Raw genomic sequence first — 22,117 nt, forward strand, 5'->3', positions numbered from 1 at the left:
AAACCCCAACTCTACAAAAAAAAATACAAAAATCAGCAAGGCATGGTGGCATGCACCTGTAGTGCCAGCCAAAGTGGGAGGATCACTTGAGACCGAGAGGTCGAGGCTGCAGTGAGCCATGATTCCACCACTACACTCTAGCCTGGGCAACAGAATGAGACCCTGTCTCAAAAAAAAAAAAAAAAAAAAGTATGATAACTAGAGATCTATCTGGGGCTACCATTTTTCTTTAAATAAGAAAATAGATTTTTACAAAGTATTTAAAATAGACAAGCCAATAATACTAAGAGTTAACACTAAGGGACTCTATTACGATATGCCAAGTACTCAGCTTTACATATATATGTATGTATCTAATCTCTCAATTGTCCTATCAGGTAAGTACATTCACTAATTTGCTTATAGTCACACAAGGAGAAGCTCAACCTAACTCTAGAGATCATGCCCTTAACCATATTACATTACTGTTTGTTATTTTATTTGTTCTCCTCGGTGTTTCTTATTCATTTTATGTATTTGTTATTTAATCATTCAAATTTGTAAAGTTTAACTCTTGTTTATAAATCGTAAATTGTCTTTCTCTACTTTCTTTCCATAGTATTTCTAGTTCACAAAGTCCTAAAATGGCAAAGCTGTTTCAGTATCTTTCAAAAACTTAGAATCAGATAATTCAAATGGATTTTGTAGCTAGTTTTATGAAAGCTTTGATAACATTACAACAAACCTTGTTAGGGTTTTATAAGAAAAAAAAAAAAAGAACTAACCCGACAAAATAAACCACCAAAAAAGGCATCACAACACACAAGGTACAAACAACAAAAGCAGAAACATAAATATACATCTATATTAGTCCTATGTGTTCTAAATCCCTCCTCTGTTTCATCTACTGTGAGTTTGCTACCTCCACAGCACACTGGCATACCATTGGTTCCCTGAATTATTGGGCTATTATTCCCCACCTCGCCCCCACCCCCTGCCAAAACAATAACCCTGTTTGCTCCACACATAGCTGGTAACACACATGTGGTTAATTATACCCAAATCTCTAGTCTCAAACTACCATACTTAGCTTTTTATTTTAGGTTTTTATGCTTCCTTTTTTCTTTTACTGTCTTTTTCTTTACATCTTTATTATTATGTTTCCAGAAATTTAGCTCCCAAACACACATAAGATCCTTGCATACTTTCAACAATACAATGAAATCTGTATCTTCTTATCTACCCAAAAAACCATAAGCCGTATGTTATATGTTATTTTCTCCTATTCTCTCCTCATGTATTATTAAAATTAGAAGTGGATTAAACTTTTTTGTAATTTTTTTTTTTTTGAGACAGAGTCTTGCTCTATCACCCAGGCTGGAGTGCAGTGGTTTGATCTCGGCTCACTGCAGCCTCAACTCTCGGGCTCAAGCGATCCTCTCACCTCAGCCTCCTGAGTAGCTGGGTCTACGGGCATGTGCCACCACACCCAGCTAAGTCTTTAATTTTTTGTAGAGACGGAGTCTAACCATGTTGCTCTGGCTTGAATTGAACTCCTGGGCTCAAGCAATCCAACTGCCTCAGCCTCCCAAAGTGTTGGGATTACAAGCATGAGACCCAGGCACCTGGCCAGATTAAACGCTTTTTTTAGTTTACTCAAAGACAGTGTCCTCATATTGGGTTGGAAAACCAAGATGATCACATATAAGGATCTTCCTGCTTGTCTCTCCAGCTGTTTTTCCCAACTCTGGCTAATCTCTGTTTAATAAGGCATCTTTCTTTAACAATTTAGAAGAAAGACAAAAACAAAAAAACTCCAGGACAGCATGATCAGCTGACAGACAGCATGATTAGCAAAGAAAACAGTGATGGGAACATACAAGCCTCTTCTCTCCCTCCAATAACCTGGCAGACAACCCCACCTGGTATTTGTCCCATACTTGTAACACACAAATGTTTGCTTGCTAGGTCAACTGTATTTAAACTAAAATATGACAGCTGTAAATAAGAAAATAGAATAGGTGCCATTTTTAGATTCTAACAAGCCAAAGTTCAGGCACTGCTCTCTTGAAAACTGTCACCAAAGGCAAAGAGAGAGCAGCCTCAAGACGAAATAAGAGAAAATCACTACATGGCCTGAATGATTCACGTTGAAATCAGAGGCATCAGATGAGGACTTAAGATGGATCAATAGCTTAAAAAGGTCTCAAGTGAACAATCTGTGCCATTCTCCTTCTCTAATCTCTTGGAGAAAAAAAAAAAAGAACACAAAAAAGCTCTAAGGTCTTTTAATGAGACTATTATTCCATTAATTATTTGAGGCAGTTTTTGTTTCACTAGAATTAATTAACATAACCCTTCTACTTTCAGCTCCAGCTGCATCTGATGTCACTGCTATGGCCGTGAAGAATGAAAACCAAAGGACAACTGGCTACTTAAGGAATTAAGCTGACTAAAATGAAAACCATTCACCACAGCAGTTCCAGTACTCTGGCTGAGACTCTGTTTTTCTACATATAGCCCACACATTCTGACCAAACTCAAATCTACGCAATTTCAAACTTAGAAAACTTTAACTGCTGCCCCACTGAAGCCATTTTCAAGCTGGAATCATGTTTAATAAACTACTCCATCTATTTCACCATATATATATTTTAAAATAATTAATTTAGCCTCTACTCATTCAGATCTATTAAGTTTCACCACAGTCTATCATGGTTACCTTATAAAATCCTCTTAAACATAACCAACAGATAAATCAAATAAGAATTTTTGGAAATGTTTAACCTTAAGGACAATATTATTTTAAGAATCTAGGTCAAGGGTCTCCCATCCCCGGGCTGCGGACCAGTATCAGTCCCTGGCCTGTTAGGAACCGGGCCTCACAGCAGGAGGTGAGTGGTGAGCTAGTGAGCAATACCGCCTGAGCTCCGCCTCCTGTCAGATCAGCAGTGGCATTAGATTCTCGTAGGAGCATGAACCCTATTATGAACTGCACATGCGAAGGATCGAGGTTGCATGCTTCTCATGAGAATCTAACTAATGCCTGATGATCTAAGGTGAAACAGTTTCATCCCAAAACCAACCATCACCATCACCACACCTGCTCCCCAGGTCTGTGGAAAAACTGTCTTCCATGAAACCTGTCCCTGGGGCCAAAAAGGTTGGGGACCACTGACCTAAGTCTAATGTATAGAATGGCACAGATTACAAATGAGTCTTACAGATTTGTGAAACAGTCACTGACTTTCATTTAATTGTACCCCTCGCTTTGATTTTTCATGAACTCAAATGAGACATCCTAATCCTCAATCTAACCAGTTAAGCTGTACTATACAGGTTTTGTGCAGGTCCTTCTTAAACACACCCTAGCAGACGCCCCAGCTCCAAAAGACAAATTGGACCTCAGTGACTCCCACAGGCAGTGACTGAGGAGGCAACTTCTGCATTGTCCACAGACTATGCTCATTTTCCTGAGACTAAGGCACTGCTCCTTACACAGACTCAGAAAACTCTTCAGCCCTAGGAGATGCCACCTCCGACCCAAGGGAAGCGAATGCCTTCTGAAGAACCAGGCTCCTTAAAACCCCTGGCCAGTTTCCCAGACACATTTCAGTTGTAAACTCATTATGAGAAATATTTAATTACGGAATCTGCAAACCAGGGGAGCTTATTTGAAATACATTAACTAAATAACTCTTTTTCAGATCTTTCAAGATCACAGTCTGTCTCAGAGATTATTTCCCACATTACTTCTCCTGATTCAGTACATGTGTTTTTCTCTTGAATAACTGCCTCTGCTATATTTCTCCTTCCTTTAGCCTAAGTCAACCTTTCCATTTCTAAAGCCAACAGCTTCTGAGTAACCAGGCTATCCTCCCATTAAATATGCATGCAAGAGCTTGACAAATCTTGAGTGCCTTTAATTACTCAGGGATAGTCTCCTCAGCTAACATGAGAATACAACTCATGCTCATATGGCTTCCAAAATACTGGAATAGGAAGGGATCCTTTACCCTCTCAGGTTGGAACTAACTGGCCCACTGATTAATAATCTTAACCTATCTACCTCTGTAGTTTGGAGAATTGCCTTCTAGTAAGCTGTTGTGCCTGGCATACTCTGAGGTTCCAAATACATAACTATTTTTAAGGATTTATTCCTGAGTTCTTTGATATTTCTGTTTGTTTTTTGGCCTTCTAAGATCTAACTAGATTAATCTTAACATTGATACCATAATTCACGAAGTTTTTATACCAATATTGTTATAGTAGAAAAATGGGATGTTTTGCAATTACAGTCAAATTAATTAATGACTATAATTTATTTCTTTGTAAACAAACACACAAAGGCTTTGGTTATCTTCAGTTTAAATGTAAACTGTCAAAAAATTAGAAGTCCTTATCACAGGGGTCTGGTTGAGTAACATATGACTAATTAATGCAATATAACACTCTGAAGTCATGAAAAAAACACACTGTAGAATAACACGTATTGGCATGGGAAAACCTTCACAATAGACTTCTTAGAGAAAACAATCTTGCCACAAAATAGTATTCACAAAGTAAAGCATTTTGCTAAAAAATATATATATAGAGAGAGAGAAAAAGACAAGAAGGACATACATCAAAATATTAAGAGTATCTGAGGACAGTGAGATTACATACAATTTTTCTTTTGCATTTCAAAATGTTCCAAGATTCTACCCTGGGCATTTATTATTTTTATACTTTTTAAAATAGTTTATTTTAAAGGAAAAGAGTTCCCAAGTAATTCTGCGAGTGATTTCCTATACTGTTTCACACCCATTTAATATTAGCAAAGGTAATGGAACATCTTTTGCCACAGAAGACTCTCAATTATGTTTTAATATAAGTGAGGCAGTTTTTCCAGTTGCCTTTAAAAATAGCAAAAAGAGCCAGGTGCGGTGGCTCACGCCTGTAATCCCAGCACTTTGGGAGGCTGAGGCGGGTGGATCATGAGGTCAGGAGACTGAGACCATCCTGGTAAACAGGTTGCAGTGAGCCGAGATCACACTGGTGCACTCCAGCCTGGGTGACAGAGCAAGACTGTCTCCACAGGAAAAGAAAAAAAAAAAAAAAAGTATTCCAGATGATCGCTACACATAGTAAAGTCTCAGAAACTCTAGTGTTGTGAAAGATCAAGCCAAGACAGTAGGTTTAGAAAAAGATTATAATTCTTAATCACGAGGCTACAGAATAAGCTGGCCAGGTGCGGTGGCTCCCACCAGTAATCCCAGCACTTTGGGAGGCCGAGATGGGCAGATCACCTGAGCTCAGGGGTTCAACACCAGCCTGGCCAACATGGAGAAACCCCATCTCTACTAAAAATACAAAAATTAGCAGGGCGTGGTGCCCTGTGCCTATAATCCCAGATACTGGGGAGGCTGAGGCAGAATAGCTTGAACCCGGGAAGCGGAGGTTGTGGTGAGCCGAGATGGCACCATTGCACTCCAGCCTGGGCAACAAAAGCAAAACTCCGTCTCAAAAAAAAAAAAAAAAAAAAAGAATAATTATTTTATTAAAAGAAAATAATTATTTATAAAGCAGGGGAATGGTGGAAATCAGAAGAAGGCAAAGTTGGCAAGCTCCTGACTTAAAATAAAGACTGAATGCCAGGAGGGAAACAGGAGAGATGAGGCTAGGCCTAGGTCGAAGGCAGGTCATACAGAGCCTGTGTATTACAGCCTCACTGCTCAAGGTGTGGTTCTCAATTCAGCAACACAGGCATCACCTGGGAGTTGTTAGAAATGCAGTCTCATGCCCCATCACAGACCTACTGAGTCAGAATCTTCCCTATAACAAGATTCCCAGTAATTCAGATGGACACCAAAGTTCAGGAAGCATTACACTAACAAATTCATTTTCAGGACAAAATCCTATGGGGAATCATAAAGGAATTTCAAGCCAGGTAGTGGCATGATCAGATATGTGCATTACAAAGATCTCACTAGTAACAGAATGAAAAAAAAAAAAGATTATAGAAAGTAAGACCAAAGATTGCTTAGGAAGCTGTTTCAGGAACTAGGAAAGAATAAGGGACCAAGCCAAGCATGGTGGCTCATGCCTCTAATCTCAGCACTTCGGGAGGCCAAGGCGGGAGGATCACTAAAGCCCAGGAATTTGAGACCAGCCTGGGCAACACAGTGAGACCCTGTTTCCAAAATACAAAAAATTAGCTAGGTGTGGTGGCATGCAGCTACTATAGTGCCAGCTACTTGGGGGGCCGAGGCAGAAGGATTACTTAGCTCACAAGGTTGAGACTGCAGTGAGCTATGATCACATCACTGCACTCCAGCCTGAGCAACAGAGCAAGACCCTGTCTCAAGAAAAAAAAAAAAAAAAAAAAAAACAGAAAGAAAAAAAAAAGATAAGGGTCCCAAATAAAGCAGCAACAGTACTAGGAAATAACTGATTAGGTGGGGTGCAGGGGTGCAGGGGAAGGTAAATCAAGACTATTTCTAAGTTTTGTGTTTGGGTTACTGGAGGGATATTGATGTCATTCACCAGACAGGAACAAGAAATAACAACAACAATTACAGTAGCTAACATTTCTTAAATATGTGCCAGGCATTATGCTAAGTGCTTCTCATGAACTATCTCATTTAATCCTCATAACAACCCTATGAAGTAAGTATTATCCCATCATATAGATGAAGAAACTAAGACACAGAGAAATTAAATCAGGTAGAGTAGTATGAAGAAGGAGGGAGGAGATGACAATCGATTTTGAATATGCTGGGTTTGGGGCGCTTGTGAAGATGTCCACAAGGCAGCTGTCTGTAGGGATGTAGGTTTGTAGGGAGAGCAAGTGGACTGGAAACAGGTTTGGAAGTCATCAGCACAGGGCTGGCACCTGACTCTTCAAGACTGGATCAGGCCACAGTGGGAGGGAGTGTAGGTCAAGGACAGAGCCCAGGAACGTGCAATAGGAGGTAAGTGAGCTTATGAAGACAAGAAAGCAGACAGAGAGAAAAGAGAATGACAGCTGTAACAGCAACAACAGTAATAACTAATACTTGTAAGAATTTACTAAATACCGGCCGGGTGCGGTGGCTCACGCCTGTAATCCCAGCACTTTGGGAGGCCGAGGAGGGAGGATCACGAGGTCAGGAGATTGAGACCATCCTGGCTAACACGGTGAAACCCCGTCTCTACTAAAAATACAAAAAATCAGTCGGGCGTGGTGGCGGGCGCCTGCAGTCCCAGCTACTCGGGAGGCTGAGCCAGGAGAATGGCGTGAACCCAGGAGGCAGAGCTTGCAGTGAGCCGAGATCACCCCACTGCGCTCCAGCCTGGACGACAGAGCAAGACTCCGTCTCAAAAAATAATAATAATAATAATAATAATAATAATAATTTACTAAATACCAGTCACTATTCTAAGCATCTCTTAATATATTATAACTTAGTCATCATTAAAACCACATAAGGTAGGTTTTATTATCACCACTATAAAGATAAGGAAATTGAAGCATAAAGAGGTTAAGCGGCTTAAGGACACAGAGAAAGTGAATAGCAAAACCAGGATTCAAACCAAGATCCAGTATCTAGGTGTGGACTCCTTGCCCTTGACTTCTGTGATGCACTGCCTCGCTTTCAGGACCCTGGGAGGGGTGGAAGGCAAGGAAGGAAACAGTTGCAACAAAGCCCTCAGAATAGCATCTGGCCTACAGTAAAGCCTCAGTAAATATTGATCACTATTACTTGATAATTTACTGCCATGGAACCACACATTTGACTGAGCCACAGTTTTTAGAAGAAAACAAGTAATAACTATATAAGGTTTAAAAAAATCAAGGTTTTAGTGGAGGAAGAAAAGCAACTTCCAAGGCTGCTAAGGCTTTCAGTTCAGTTTCCTATGCCTTTAATGTCTAAGGCTCCACACAATCAACCCCTGTCCGGGTCTGTGGCTACTGCCATGATCCTAGTCCTTCGAAAGGGCTGCTACGCACAGCAATGACCTGAAGGCCTCACTAATCCCAAAACACTTTCTGACTGCTATAAAGATTCCATTCTAGGGCGCTCCTTTAGCATTGGGCATATTTTGCTCCATTCTAATTGTTTTACAAAGCAGGTAGTTGATGCTGAAGGTCTCTCAGGTTCTCAACTGTCCCCGAAAGCAAATGCATAGCCTCCTCCAGACACTGTTAATTTGTTCTAATTAGGAGGACATGTCTACAATGTCCTGATAACATATTGTCAGGTAATTTTCAAACTAAAATTATATCATGTATAGTAATTCAGAAGCCTCATATTTTTTCTCTTTTTAAAATTCTTTCTAGTTCAATTATTCTCTCTGGCACAGATCCATCCAAGATCAAGAAACAGAGTGAATAAAACCAACAATAATGACAATGGTCAGAAAAAGAAGCAGTCTCAATTTCCAAAAGGTTAAATTTTTGAAGTGAACTTATATGTTTCTAGTCTAAGAAAATTTCTCAAAACAGAATAAAGATATTAAAAGGCAGAAAGCATCTTCTAGAAGTGGGACATCTGGTCACCCTATCCCTTAGGCAATGCACATAAAGAGTGCTATTTTTAAAATGAAGTGAATGTGAATGCCCTATCCTGCATAAATACAAATGCTAATTCTTGCTAGGGAGACTTGAATTCTATAATTAACTAAAACTGACTAAGCAGACTTATGAACAAAGATGCTCACCATAGCATATCACTTCCATTAGTGAAAAATGCCCAGCAGTAAATACATTTTGGTATACCCAGATGATTGAATATTATGCTGCCATTAAAAATATTTTCAATGGGCTGGGCACGGTGGCTCACACCCGTAATCCCAGCACTTTGGGAAACTGAGGTGGGCAGATCACCTGAGGTCAGGAGTTCAAGACCAGCCTAGCCAACATGGTGAAACCCCATCTTTACTAAAAATACAACTTAGCCAGGTGTGGTGGCAGGCACTTGTAATCCCAGCTACTCTGGGCACCTGTAATCCTAGCTACTTCCGAGGCTGAGGCCAGAGTATTACTTGAACCTGGGAGGCGGAGGTTGCAGTGAGCTGAGATTGCGCCAATGTACTCCAGCCTGGACAACAAAAGCGAAACTTCGTCTCAAAACATACATACACAGATATATTTTTTCAATGAATATTTATTGATATAAATTCTCACAATACATATTAAGTTTAAAAATTATTTTAAAAATCATTACCACTTGTGAATATAGACAAAAGACTTAAAATCAATAGTTAACAATTATTATTTCTAGGTGGCATAATTAGTTTATTTTAACTTTCTTCCTTTATATGTTCTGTATTATTCAAATAATCCAGATTAGCTACAAGGCATCACTTCTATAAGCAGAAAAATAATGCTTATAAATCAACTTTTTAAAAAGTTTTCCCTATTAATCCTAATTTCCCAATTAACTTCTTCCTACTTGTTCTTACCCTAGTTGAAGGCTTATCATCTAGTTTAGTGGTTTGAAGGGTATGTGTGATTCTCCCCCATCCCCACCAACCCAAGAGATATCTAGCAATGTCTGTAGGCAATATTGGTTGTCACAACTAGGGATGTTGGGTGCTACTGGATCTCGTAGATAAAGGTCAGAGATTTGGCTAAACATACTACAATACACAGGAGAGCCACCCCTCCCACAAAAAAAAAAAAAGAATTATCTAGCCTACTATCAGTGGTGCAGAGGTTGAGAAATTTTGGTCGAGGATGAAAAAAATTAGTATAAACAGTACGAGTGGGTTAAAATGCAATAGTAACTCTAAGGGGCTGAACTTTTTCATTTCTAAAATAAGAAATACACATTCTGACTTTATGAAAATTTAATCTAGGTTGTGGACCAAAATTCCTTATTATTAAGATACACATATCCCAATTTTACAGAAAAGGTCTCCAGAAAAATTCTGCTCCCAACCCAAAACCATGCTGCTTATCAAACTAGAAGTAAGATTTTTTTTTTCTGAGTTTAAGCATAGAGAGACCAACCCTGTGTAAAAGTTGTTTAAGTACTGGCAGAAAAATGTTTTAAGGTGAGATCATATCTTTAAAGGAATATCCAGTCATCTTACTGTAATGTAGACCAGTATGGTAAGCTAAAAAACTAAGGTTGAACTAGTCTAGTCTAACTAGTCTAACACAAAAGTGTTTGTTTGAAACACGCTCACATACACAGAAAATGATTTACGCAAACTCGTAAAAAATTACTTTGTGATGTCAGATCAGGGAGTGGTAATAAAGCAAAAGCAAAAATGAAGTTCCCTCTTCAATCTAAGTTATGAAGAAAAGATTCACTCTTTATTTATTTATTTATTTTTTTTTTTTTTTTTTTGAGACGGAGTCTCGCTCTGTCGCCCAGGCTGGAGTGCAGTGGCGCGATCTCGGCTCACTGCAAGCTCCGCCACCTCCTGGGTTCACCCCATTCTCCTGCCTCAGCCTCCCCAGTAGCTGCGACTACAGGCGCCCACCACCACGCCCGGCTAATTTTTTTGTATTTTTAGTAGAGACGGGGTTTCACCGTGTTAGCCAGGATGGTCTCAATCTCCTGACCTCGTGATCTGCCTGCCTGGGCCTCCCAAAGTGCTAGGATTACAGGCATAAGCCACCGCGCCCCACAAAAGATTCACTCTTTAGTAACCTATTTTATTCCATTATAGGTGTAGGGTGTATATATACTTGGTTATAACAAATCATAACAGAAGGGGTGGGTAGATAAAATTAAATAGTAGGCGGATAAAGAAGATGAACAGATGGGAGGAAGAGAACAGAAGACAGACTACCACCAGACATGAACAAGGGATGACGGACAGACAAAAAGAAATTTTGCACAATTCTGCTTCCCGGGCTCAAGCAAATCTCCTGCCTCAGCCTCCCGAGTAGCTGGGATTACAGGCACACGCCACCATGCCCGGCTAATTTTTGCTTTTTTGTTTTTTTGGTTTTTTTTTGAGACGGAGTCTCGCTCTGTCGCCCGGGCTGGAGTGCCGGACTGGAGTGCAGTGGCGGATCTCAGCTCACTGCAAGCTCTGCCTCCCAGGTTTACGCCATTCTCCTGCCTCAGCCTCCCGAGGAGCTGGGACTACAGAATTTTTGTATTTTTAGTAGAAAATTTCACCATGTTAGCCAGGCTGGTCTCAAGCTCCTGACCTCAGGATCTGCCCGCCTCGGCCTCCCAAAGCGCTGGGATTACAGGCGTGAGCCACTGCACCTCGCCTGGCTTTTATTTTTCAATCCAAAATGATTCTCTAGGGGAAAGATACCTAATGTCCCCTGGTCAAGCAAAATCTCCCATTCTTCTGCTCAAAGATCAGAAAAGGAGGGCTAGAATTCAGTGACTATCATTTTCGGTGACCTATTCATAGCCGACAAGCACTGAGGGTAGTTGTTTATTTGGTCTACCTAGCACTTTTCCTTCCAATGGCGAACAGCTCACAGCCATCCTATGAGGTTGGAGTGAAACTATCAATCACGGTGCGCTGTCCTCCCCCAGGCCTCTAGGGTGAGCACAGACTTGACCACTCATGGTGCTCCTCTCCTACTGCCTAGAGGCCACAGTGAAAGGAGAAGGCACATGACCAGAATTCCTCTCTCAGGCTCTCTTCCTCCAGCCCCAGGGCTGTAAGATCACGTGATCTGCAGGTGCCACTGACCATCTTTTCACCCCTAAAAAAAGCTATCCTGAGGATGAAACTAATGTCAGACAGCATGTGAGAGTTAGTGAAGAGAGCCCCAAAGACCATGTCTGAGCCTTGATTCCAGCCATGCCTAGATTTTTAAGTCACATGAGCAAATAAACTACTTTTTGGCTTGAGTTGGGTTTCTGTTTCTTCCAACTAAAATAGCTATGGCTGGTAAACTGATTGACACTGTTAAAGAGAGGTTTGGTAAGTCAGTGTGCCAAATCTCTCATCCATAAATTACCCAGGCCCTCTCTATTTACATCCTGCATCTCAGCTAATACCATAACTTGAGGTAATGACTTTCAGAAATGTAAAACTTAATGTTGAAAGTAGAAATTCATTTAAAATGGCATATATTGATTTGTTTCAAGATCTAAAACATATCCCCACTAAACTGAGATTTGATGTTACAAACTTCCACTATTCTGGATGTCAAATAGTATACTGTAGGGCTGGGCACGGTGGCTCATGCCAGTAATCCCAGCACTTTGGGAGGCCGAGGCAGGCGGATCACGTGGTCAGGAGTTCGAGACCAGCCTGGCCAATATTGTGAAGCCCCATCGCTACTAAAAATACAAAAATTAGCCGGGGGTGGTGGCACACACCTGTAGTCCCAGCTACTTGGGAGGCTGAGGCAGAAGAATCGCTTGAACCCAGGAGGCAGAGGTTACAGTGAGCCAAGATGGTACCACTGCACTCCAGCCTGGGTGACAGAGCAAGACTCCGTCTCAAAAACAAAACAAACCACTCTACTGTATTCCCAGCTCACCTTCATCTTTCTAAACTAGAGAGTTCTACACTTTTAATCTGTCTAGCCTCTTCACTGTTCTGATCATTTTACTTCTCCTATTCTGAAATTTCTCTGGTTTCCGGTATATTTATCAAAAAGTAGAAACCCCAACCACACATGCAGGATTCCTGGCCAGGACTATATGTTTTTGTATATGTGACAAAAGATGGACAAAACCTATCTTTTTTGTGCATCCAGTCTCCCTCTAGTCCAGCATCTTGCCCACATTTTTGGCCACAGTAATACATTAGGCCAAAGGAGGTAGACACATGGTCCTCACGAACATTCATGAACACTTAGTGCATTATGTACAATGTACAATGCACTTCTCCCTTGATTTCAATCAAATTTAGAATCATTATTTTGAAATCAAAAAATAATTACATCATCCCTAAGTTTTACAATTGGCAAAAACCTTTGCTGTACAGGGAGATACTTAATGCTAATGTCTGCTAGTCAAAAAGAATTCCAAGTAAGGAGGTCTTAGAAGAGAAATGGAGAATGCCTAAGGCATGAAGAAGCCAGGGATAAGTTTCTGCAAAGTTTAGGTTGTATCAGCACAAACTCAGACTGACGTTATAACCAAGACAGATGGGGAAGAGGAACTGTTAAAGGGCAAAATTAACCAAAGGGCATTTCAGAAGGCATCAAAGGCAGATATCATTAATAAAGGCAAAGTGGTCAGTGTGTGAACGAAAGATTAAACAAAAGTCATTTAAACTCCTTTTACATCCACTTCCGCCTCCCACTGAAAATGAAACTCCACAGCCATGACCTCCAATGCCAGGCCTTTGTAGTAAGTATCTCTATTGGTTGGGCTAAGGTGGAACCATAGCATTCATTTCGGAAAAACCAAAAAGAAAAAACTTCCTTCTGCCCTAATGAGCAAACAACAAACTCCTTGAAGATGTTGCGGAAGATAAGAGACTAAGCACAAGGGAACTTTAGGGGTGATGGAAATGTTCTGCATCTTGTTTGTGGTGGTGGTTACATGACAGAATATATGTCAAAACTCATCAAACTGTACACTTAAAATGAGGGACTTTTCATGTATATTATACCTCAATAAAGTGGATGCAAGATTGGGAGTGGGGTGGTGCTGGGGAGGAAAGGACAAACTCCCTAGGAAGACAAATAGAACAAGTCTAGGAAGACCACTGTAGGATGGAGGACATGCCTTCGGGTGGGGTGGAAGAAGTGGAATTGCTCACGTAATATTTTGCCTATGGCCAGACCTTACTCCATAGATCAGCCAGAAGTTTATACTTCCAGCAGTACCTCATACTTCACTGGGAATTGCCTGAAGTGAAGACAAATACAACCAAGTCTATCCTCTAGTGGACCACGTACTCCTGAATTCTCCCAATGGAGGCAAAATTCATCATAAAACGAAAAACAGAGAAACTAAATTACCTTCTGAGGTAAGAAGTAAGGCGGATCATCTCTCCCCTCCCATATTCTCCCCTACACGAGTTAGCATTCCCTGTCACCCCTCCCCTGAGGTTGTTGTTAAATCCCTGGAAGGCCATTCATAAACCTTCCTCCAGTTCTCTTTCATTATTTAAAAAAAAAAAAAAAAAAAAGCTAAAAGTACCAGTAAGATTTAAACTATGTGACAGCAGCAATTCTCATTAGAATCAGAACTTCTCTGTAATCGTTTCTGGGCAATACACAAAACTTTCACACTTCAAGAAACAGTAACAAATTTCAAGAGGAAACAATGGGCATTTTGCTTTGTCAAGCTGTGTAAAGAAGTATTTCTTAGTAGGATTCAAGTTCCACAGAGGCAGTCAAAATTTGTGATGAAACAGGAATTAACTTTCAGTTTCCAAGGCTGGAGCTACTGGTATTATTTCAACCCACTCCTGCTCCTTCCCATCCTATATGTAATCCATCTCGGAGAGACTGTCTCTCAAATTTGTCCTCTTCTTTCCCACACCTTCTGCCCCTGCCTCAGTCCACCAGACCTTCATCACTTCACACTTCGTTTCCTGAAAGTTTCCTGGTCTCCCTGGCTCCCAGTTATATTACTCATCCTGTTCAACATGCCTGAAAATGTGTTTACTTGTTTAACCACATCTTTATACCCTGCTTCGTCCCTACAAGTGGACTAATCATGCCAAACCATTATTTTCATTCCATCCCTCCCCTGTTTAAGTATTCATTCAACAAATAATCAATGAGCAGCTATTCTGTGTAAGACACTGTGCTGGGCTCTACAGGAGGTAAACAAAATGGCATCTCAGGGGGCTTACAGTATGGTGGGAGTGGTAAACATATACACAGATACAGTAACCATAATAAGACAGAAACATGTTTGGGACATTAAGACAGAGAAAAAGAGTACTAGTGGAAGTTCCAAATCTGAGCTATCAGCTGGATGTCAATTGAAATTAGAATTGATACAGAAAAAGTCAAATGTGAAAGATAAGAAAAAAAGATATGGAGGTTTCCAAGCTGAGGAACTAGGAGAACAGCAACGCCTTTAACAGGCCTAGAAACACCAGGAGGAAATTCATATGGAAAGGGCGTGACAGGAGACTTGAGGACAGCTAACGTCCTTGCCAAACTCTGAGTCAGGGCACATGATCAGAGATGAGATTTCTGTTCCTCTTTAAGATGTTGAAAGCAGTCTGAGAAATACAGTCTCAATATGAAAATATTAGAATTTCCAGGATCAATAGTTTGAAGAGACAGTGCCATAGAATATAAAAGTGGATCTATCCCAGAAAACATCTAGGCCATGTGGCTCCTGTACATGTGAGAGGATATGTTGGGAATCAAAAGTTACACATATACAATCTACCAACCTTAAGAGCTGTTTCATCTAGGCAAGTTAACATGCTTTGCAAATGTGGAATTTTAGATTGTCTTTGTACTGTTACAATACTCAGCATCTTAGCACACATGGGAACCTCCTAATCAAACAGCTTCAAGTAAAAACAAAACAAAACAGAAAAGTAAACAAAAAAATTTAAACTTTTTAAAAATTAAAAATAAGCCAGGCATGGTGGCTCATGTCTGTAATCTCAACACTTTGGGTGGCTGAGGCAGGAGCATCACTTGAGCTGAGGAGTTAGAGACCAGCCTGGGCAACATAGCAAGACCCTGTCTCTATAAAAAGTACAAAAATTAGCAGGGTGTGGTAGCACGTGCCTGTAGATTCAGCTACCCAGGAAGGTGAGGTGGGAGGATGGCTTACGCCTGGGAGGTCGATACTGCAGTGAACCATGTTCACACTACTGGACTCCAGCCTGGACAACAGAGCAAGACCCTGACTCTAAATAAATAAATAAATAAATAGATAGGCTGGATGTGGGGGGCTCATGCCTGTAATCCCACACTATGGGAGGTGGAAGCAGGAGCATCACTTGAGTCCAGGAGTTTAAGACCAGCCTGGGCAACATACTGAGACCATCTCTAGAAGAAATTTAAAAATTAGCTGGGTGCATAACTGTGGTCCCAGCTACTCATGAGGCTGAGGTGGGAGGATAGCTTGAACCCAGGAGTTAAAGGCTACAGTGAGCCATGTTCACTTTCACTGCACTCCAGCCTGGGTGACATAGTGAGACCCTGTCTCAAAAAAAAAAAAAAATTAAAAAAAAAAAAAACCAGCTTCAGGTAATCTTGACCATTCTACAGCATTTATGGTGCTATCCATGGTGTCTGGGAACATGATGAGAGGAGGAATAGCATGCCATTCATTATAATGCTGCCGGTAATCCTTCTAGGTCTAATTGATAAACCCCACTCCACAAATGTAGAATTGCTTCTAGTTACCAAAAGCACCTATGGGTGATATAAATATGCACTGACAAGTCAAGACTAGCAAATATTTTCAAAATCAGAAGCAATGACATATCATAGTTTCCTTCAATTTTTTGGGGAGTAAGGCAGGTTGACCCACAAACAAATCAACATACTACTGTGTGAATAAACCAAAAACCATTGAATAGTACACTTTAAATGGTGAATTATATGGTATAAGACTCATATCTCAATAAAGCTGTTATTTTTAAAAATCAACAAAACATGTTTCAACCAAAATATTAGTTTCCAGAAATGTATCCCAAGAACCTAGCTACTGCCCTGAAAATGTTTATACTGCAGGAAATTTTGACAAAATGGAAGCCTTGTTAAATTGCTGTGACAAAACCATTATCATTCTGGCTAAAAAGAAGAAACTGAACAGTCTCTTGTCCTTCACTGTAATAGGAACTGATCTGTATCACACATCAAAATCTGCCCTTAAGATCTGAATGACATTTTTTTAAAGGGTACTTTTCATATTTAACCACTATATTAAATACCATAATTATGGCATGTCACTAATACATCTTTCCTTGTAATCTATCCTAGAACTTCCTTCCTATAATCCTCTGCAAGGGGAAAATCCTTGTGCTTATCCACTGATAATACTTCTAATGATTTTCCTATTCCTCTAGTAATTACAATAGTAGCTTTTATTTCTGGAATCAGCCCAATCTTCCCCATGTCCCAACCCATTCCCTAACTTCTACTAATAAGGTTATTTATGTCCCTATAGATTCAAAGTGGGTCAAGAATGTAAGAAGCAGACTGTGAGCACGTTGAGGGAAAGGACTGTATCTTGTTCACTGTTATAAACATTAAGCAAAGTACCTGGCACACAGGATGCCAGGATGCCTGATAACTATTTCCGCTTGCCATTAAGCTAAGGCCCATTTACAAAAAGAATTAGCCAACCAACCAACCAAGTAACCAGATTATTAATTAGGCATAAGTGTATTTAGAAAAAGGCAATGTAAGCCCCAACTTCAGTCTTGCTCTCTAAGCCAGTCTGTTTTAAAATGAGAAAGAGGTTAAAAAGAAAAAAAAATTTTTTTGAGACATGTTCTTGCTCTTTTGCCCAGAATGGAGTGCAGTGGCACAATCATGGCTCACTGCAGCCTCAACCTCCCAGGCTCAAGCAATCTTCCTGCCTCAGCTGATCCTCTTGCCTCAGCTCTTGAGTAGCTGGGACCACAGGCGTGACTACAACGCCCAGCTCATTTTTTAATTTTTTTTTTTTTTTTGAGACCGAGTTTCCCTCTTGTTGCCCAGGCTCGAGTGCAATGTGCAATCTCTGTTCACTGCAACCTCCGCCTTCCAGGTTCAAGCGATTCTCCTGCCTCAGCCTCCTGAGCAGCTGGGATTACAGGCATGCGCCACCACGCCCAGCTAATTTTCTATTTTTAGTAGAGACGGGTTTTGCCAAGTTGGTCAAGATGGTCTCCAACTCCTGACCTCAGGTGATCCACCCACCTCGGCAACGTGTTGGGATTACAGGCATGAGCCATCGTGACCAGCCTAATTTTTTAATTTTTTGTAGAGACCAGGTCTCACTATGTTTCTCAGGCTGTTAAAAGGTAAATTTTAAAATAGATTGTGATAAAGCTGTGACAGAAGCCCAAAACTTTACCATTTGCAAATCATAATATCTTTCCCATTTTTTCTCTCAAATCATCTTGGGGGGAAAAAGTGTTCAAAATCCAACAACAATTTATTATCCAATCAGTCTCTAGTTAAGCAGCCTACTATTAAGTAGCTCAAAGATGACTGCTCACCATATACAATGGGGGGTGTCCAATCTTTTGGCTTCCCTGGGCCACGTTGGAAGAACTGTGTTTGGCCACACATAAAATACACTAATGATAAATGATGAGCTTAAAAAAAAAATTGCAAAAAAAAAAAAAAAAATCTCATGTTTTAAGAAAGTTTACGAATTTGTGTTGGGGCACATTCAAAGCGGTCCTGGGCCCGGATGCAGCCCACGGGCTGCGGGTTGGACGAACTTGATGTAGAAGTGGAGGGGAGGGGCTACACAAAGTAACCAAGGAATGTTTACAGACCGATTATCTCTTCATGTGAAAATGATTTTGATATTTCTTAATATCAACCTCATAAGTCCCTTATAAGGATTATGAGTTCATATTTTTAAAACGCTTAAAACAGTACCTGGCACATAGTAAGCACCATATTAAGTGTCTGTTAAGTTACTTTTAATCAGTTTCCAATTGCATTGGTTCACACATCAGAGATCTGCAATGCCTAAAGAAATTACCAGGTTGAGAGAGAAGTTCCAATTGGACAGTCCTTAAACCTAAAACTAGAAAGAAAGAGGTCTCAGAGAATGTTTCATGCAAGTTCCTCATTTCATGGTTGAAGAAATTAATCATATTACCTCATATTTGCAGAGAAATTCATAGGTTACAAAAAGCTTTCACAACTATTATTAAGTTTAATTATCAGAACAGCTTGTAAGGGATGAAAGGCAAGTATAATTAACTCTATTTACTCATGAGGAAATCGAACCAGAAATGTTAAGTGACTTGTCCAAGGTCACAGTGAGTAAGTGAAAAGGTCCCGGCTTGAATCCAGGTCTCTCGATGCCCAGTCCAGAATTCTTTCCTCTGTAAAACACACTGCAACTTGGGCCCTGGACTTGAGTCACATTTGGAAACAATGATTCCAGTGATTACAGGACCCTAAATGAAAGTTCTATTGCAAATGCTAATGTGAAAAGGCAACTCTATTAACTGCATGTAGAAGTAATCAATAGTTGGCAAAATATCTACCTACACATGGGTGTATAGTATAAAATGCCATGATTACATATATTCACAAAGGTCATCACAAATCTGCACAGCACTCAAGTGACAGTTCTCCATAATAGGCCATTCAGAGATTGCCAGACCCTGAGAATATTGATGTCACTCTAAGACAAGACTGCCACTTCCCTTAAAGCAAACCCAGAAGGGAAAGGTTTGCCCCAGAGGATGTGAAGACACGGAGCCTAACAAGGCTCTGCGGGATTACACGCAGGTTGCAAACTCCCAGCGACAAATGAGTACCGACCCTCCCAGCCGGTGAATCAGCTCGCGTTCATCCGGCAACATCTTTCCCCGGGGCTCGCCACCCCCAGCGCAGCTAAACCGGGGAGCTAAAGGTGATACGGCCACCGTTTGCAGGATTCAAAATAACCTCAGAGAAAGGCTGGCTGGCGGTACAAGCAGCACTGCATACCAACACAGGACGTTATTTTAAGCGCGTGTCCCCATGAGAGAAACCATCCGATCTACCGGAGCAAGCATCTCCCACCCGCCGGGAATTTTCCAAAGCCAAGCAGGAGGGGAGGCACGCCCGCCCTGCTAAATCCACATGGGCCCCCTTTCCACTCGGAAGCCCGCTCTGCCCCCAGCTCCAGCAGCGCAGCAGGAGCCGGGGAGACCCCCGAGGCGGGCCTCCCTCCGTCGCCTTAACCATCTCGCCCGAAAGAGGAAAGTGCTGCAGCGGGCGACCGGCGGGTAGGGCCGAGGGTTCTGAAGCGCTGAAGAGGGTGGCGCTGGCCCCGCCGCTCCCGCCCCCTCCCCAGCCTGACAGCTGGCGGCAAGGGCCGCGCGGCCCCAGTCCTCCACGCCGGCCACGGGGCGCCTTACCTTTGTGTAGAGCTCCGACGCAGCCATGGCGGGCTCCGCGCGCCTACGCCCCCCGCCTGTGCGGAGGCCGCACCTCGCCTGGGCGGCCGTCCGCGCGGACTAGGAAGCGCCCGCAGCCGCCGGCGGGGAGCAGGGCAGGGCCGGGCGGGGCCGGGCGGGGCGGGGCGCCTCAGGCGCTGGCGGCCCGCGGGGGCCTAGCCATCACTCCCGGGCTCGCGGCGAGCAGCCGCGAGCGCTCCACCTGCCCGGGGTCCTGGGGGTCGCCGCCGCCGCCGCAGCCACCTCGGCGGCCTGCGATGCTGCCGCCGCCGCCGCCGCCGCCGCCCTGTGCATTATGGGAGCGGGAGGAGGCTGCGCTCCAGCTGGGCCACCGCGGCTGCTCTGGGCTCTCTCAGGCTCACGCTGCCTCCCAACGGCTGCGAGCACAGAGCATCATCATCATCAGCCTGCCAGCCGGCGCCGCCGCCTCCCGCGCTACCGAGGCCCGGAAACCCGCCCGGGACACTGGCCCCGAGGGCGCGGCACACCCCGGGCGCAGGCCCCGAAGCGAGCCTGGGACTCTGCTGCGGAGCCTAGCCCCCGTGGTAGGGCAGCCATGGCGGGGGCCGTCACTGTGTCCGAGTAAACGATGGGAACCTCGAGGCTGCTCCTCCCGTCCTTCCAAGCATTCCTAGGGAGAGGATTTAGGGGAAGCCCTCTTGAAAGACTGTAGAATAACCCAGAACTGCAGAAGAGCCTTGTCAGCAGGAGTGACCCGGGAGATGGGCAATGCAGGACCGGGAATTTGAGGTTAAGGATGATCACCAAGGTCATTCCGAGCACCTCGATGTCTGCAGCAAAGCCGTGTCATCATGCCGGGAGGGCAGGAGCCGCTTATAAGCTACAGAAACTTAAGTGACTTTGAAACGAGATAGCCTCAGGGGACAGCCCAGGTGCCTCTTTCCTAGACCTGTGCGTTTGCAGAGATGCAGCTACCCTTCTGTCCCAGCCTTCTTTCCTGTCCTGTTCTCTCCTGGTGATTGTCGGCTCCATGGTGGCACCTGAAGTTTATCCCGTTGCCACCTGAAAATGACAGAGTACTTACATGGAAAATCTATCTGCAGTTTAACTCAGCATCCAAAGATCAAAGCCGCCCTCACTCTCCTCAGGGTGAGCCTTGCACATCCAGCACAAAAATGTGGTCTTTCTACTCCCAACCCTGCGCTGTCTTCACCCTCTATCTTCTCCCCACCCTCATTTTCGTTCCTGGTTGAATAATCTTCATTGTTGTTGTTGTTGTTGTTTGTTTAATCCCTGCCTCATCTCTGGTGTCTTTGAACTACAACTGGTCCCCGGTAGCCTGTTATAGTAATCTGGTAGACCATTTCTATCAAGACCAACTCTCATGGCTGGGGGCCCCGGTTGTGTGTGTTATGTGTGTGTGTATTTGGAGAAAGACCATTCATTCGCTGAAAGGAACAGGGGGCCAGTCCTTACTCCCTGGAACTCAGACCTCTCCTCTTCGCCCACAATCCCCACGGAAATGCTAGAGAGAATGGTTACAGAGTCGAAAGCCCTGCAGATTTGTCTCTGTTCCTTTCCATTGTAAAACCAAATCGCTTTCATGTTTCTGGGACCCACCCTTTCTTCACCCAGACGTAAAAAGAGAAAACGTGTGCAGTGACGACCAGCGGAACGGAAGGAGCACTGGATTGAGATTTAGGAGGCCTGGCTCCTACGCCTTGCAGTTTCTTCATGCCATGTGCAAGGTGGTAACCACTCTGCCTGTTTTCTCACCATCAGATAATACCTACCTCCCAGGACTGTTGAGAAATACTGAGTATACTGAGAAAATAAATAAATAAAAACTGGAAGAGTTCTTGTAGGTGTGAATGCTTTCTTCGTTTTCTTTTCTTTTTTTCAAGTGACGAGGAGAAAAAAGAAACGGGAATTATCCTCTTTTAAGTCCAGAACACATGCATTCAACCACTCAAATATTTGGGGCCATGCTAAAAGAAAGGTAATGGAGATGAGGAGGAGAAGAGTTTTGTTTATTTATTTATTTATACTGAGTCTTGTTCTCTCGCCCAGGCTGGAGTCCAGTGGCACAATCTCGGCTCATTGCAACCTCTGCCTTCCAGGTTCAAGCGATTCTCGTGCCTCAGCCTCCTGAGTAGCTGGGATTACAGGTGCCCACCACCACGCCCAACAAATTTTTGTGTTTTTAGTAGAGACAGGGTTTCAC

The 22,117-nt window shown here is 42.7% G+C and overlaps 2 protein-coding genes and 2 long non-coding RNA genes across 7 annotated transcripts in view; 2 read left to right on the forward strand and 2 right to left on the reverse strand.

Moving 5' to 3' along the window:
• LOC123574429 (uncharacterized) overlaps positions 1-3,889 on the forward strand; it is a 113,348-nt gene extending 109,459 nt beyond the window's left edge. Inside the window, exon 3 of the long non-coding RNA XR_010588065.2 lies at positions 2,350-3,889. This is a non-coding gene — a long non-coding RNA (uncharacterized lncRNA). The remainder of the gene's footprint in view (positions 1-2,349) is intronic.
• Positions 1-20,229, reverse strand: part of MYO5A (myosin VA) — a 219,196-nt gene extending 198,967 nt beyond the window's left edge. For all 4 annotated transcript variants that reach the window (XM_005559591.5, XM_005559593.5, XM_045395478.3 and 1 more), the window contains exon 1: positions 19,894-20,229. In XM_005559591.5, the coding sequence (XP_005559648.3) occupies positions 19,894-19,920 (27 nt within the window). In that variant the 5' untranslated portion in view covers positions 19,921-20,229. The remainder of the gene's footprint in view (positions 1-19,893) is intronic.
• Positions 1-20,229, reverse strand: part of LOC102129485 (ATP synthase F(0) complex subunit C3, mitochondrial) — a 30,129-nt gene extending 9,900 nt beyond the window's left edge. Inside the window, exon 1 of the mRNA XM_045395480.3 lies at positions 19,894-20,229. The gene's annotated coding sequence lies outside the window, so the exon portion shown is untranslated. The remainder of the gene's footprint in view (positions 1-19,893) is intronic.
• A 673-nt stretch (positions 20,230-20,902) lies between these two features.
• Positions 20,903-21,751, forward strand: LOC141407200 (uncharacterized). The gene is made up of 2 exons (XR_012414980.1): positions 20,903-21,042; positions 21,529-21,751. It is a non-coding gene; the product is annotated as an uncharacterized lncRNA (long non-coding RNA).
• The last annotated feature ends 366 nt before the right edge of the window (positions 21,752-22,117 follow it).

This window comes from Macaca fascicularis, chromosome 7 (assembly GCF_037993035.2).
Source record: "Macaca fascicularis isolate 582-1 chromosome 7, T2T-MFA8v1.1".
Taxonomy (NCBI): Eukaryota; Metazoa; Chordata; class Mammalia; order Primates; family Cercopithecidae; genus Macaca; species Macaca fascicularis.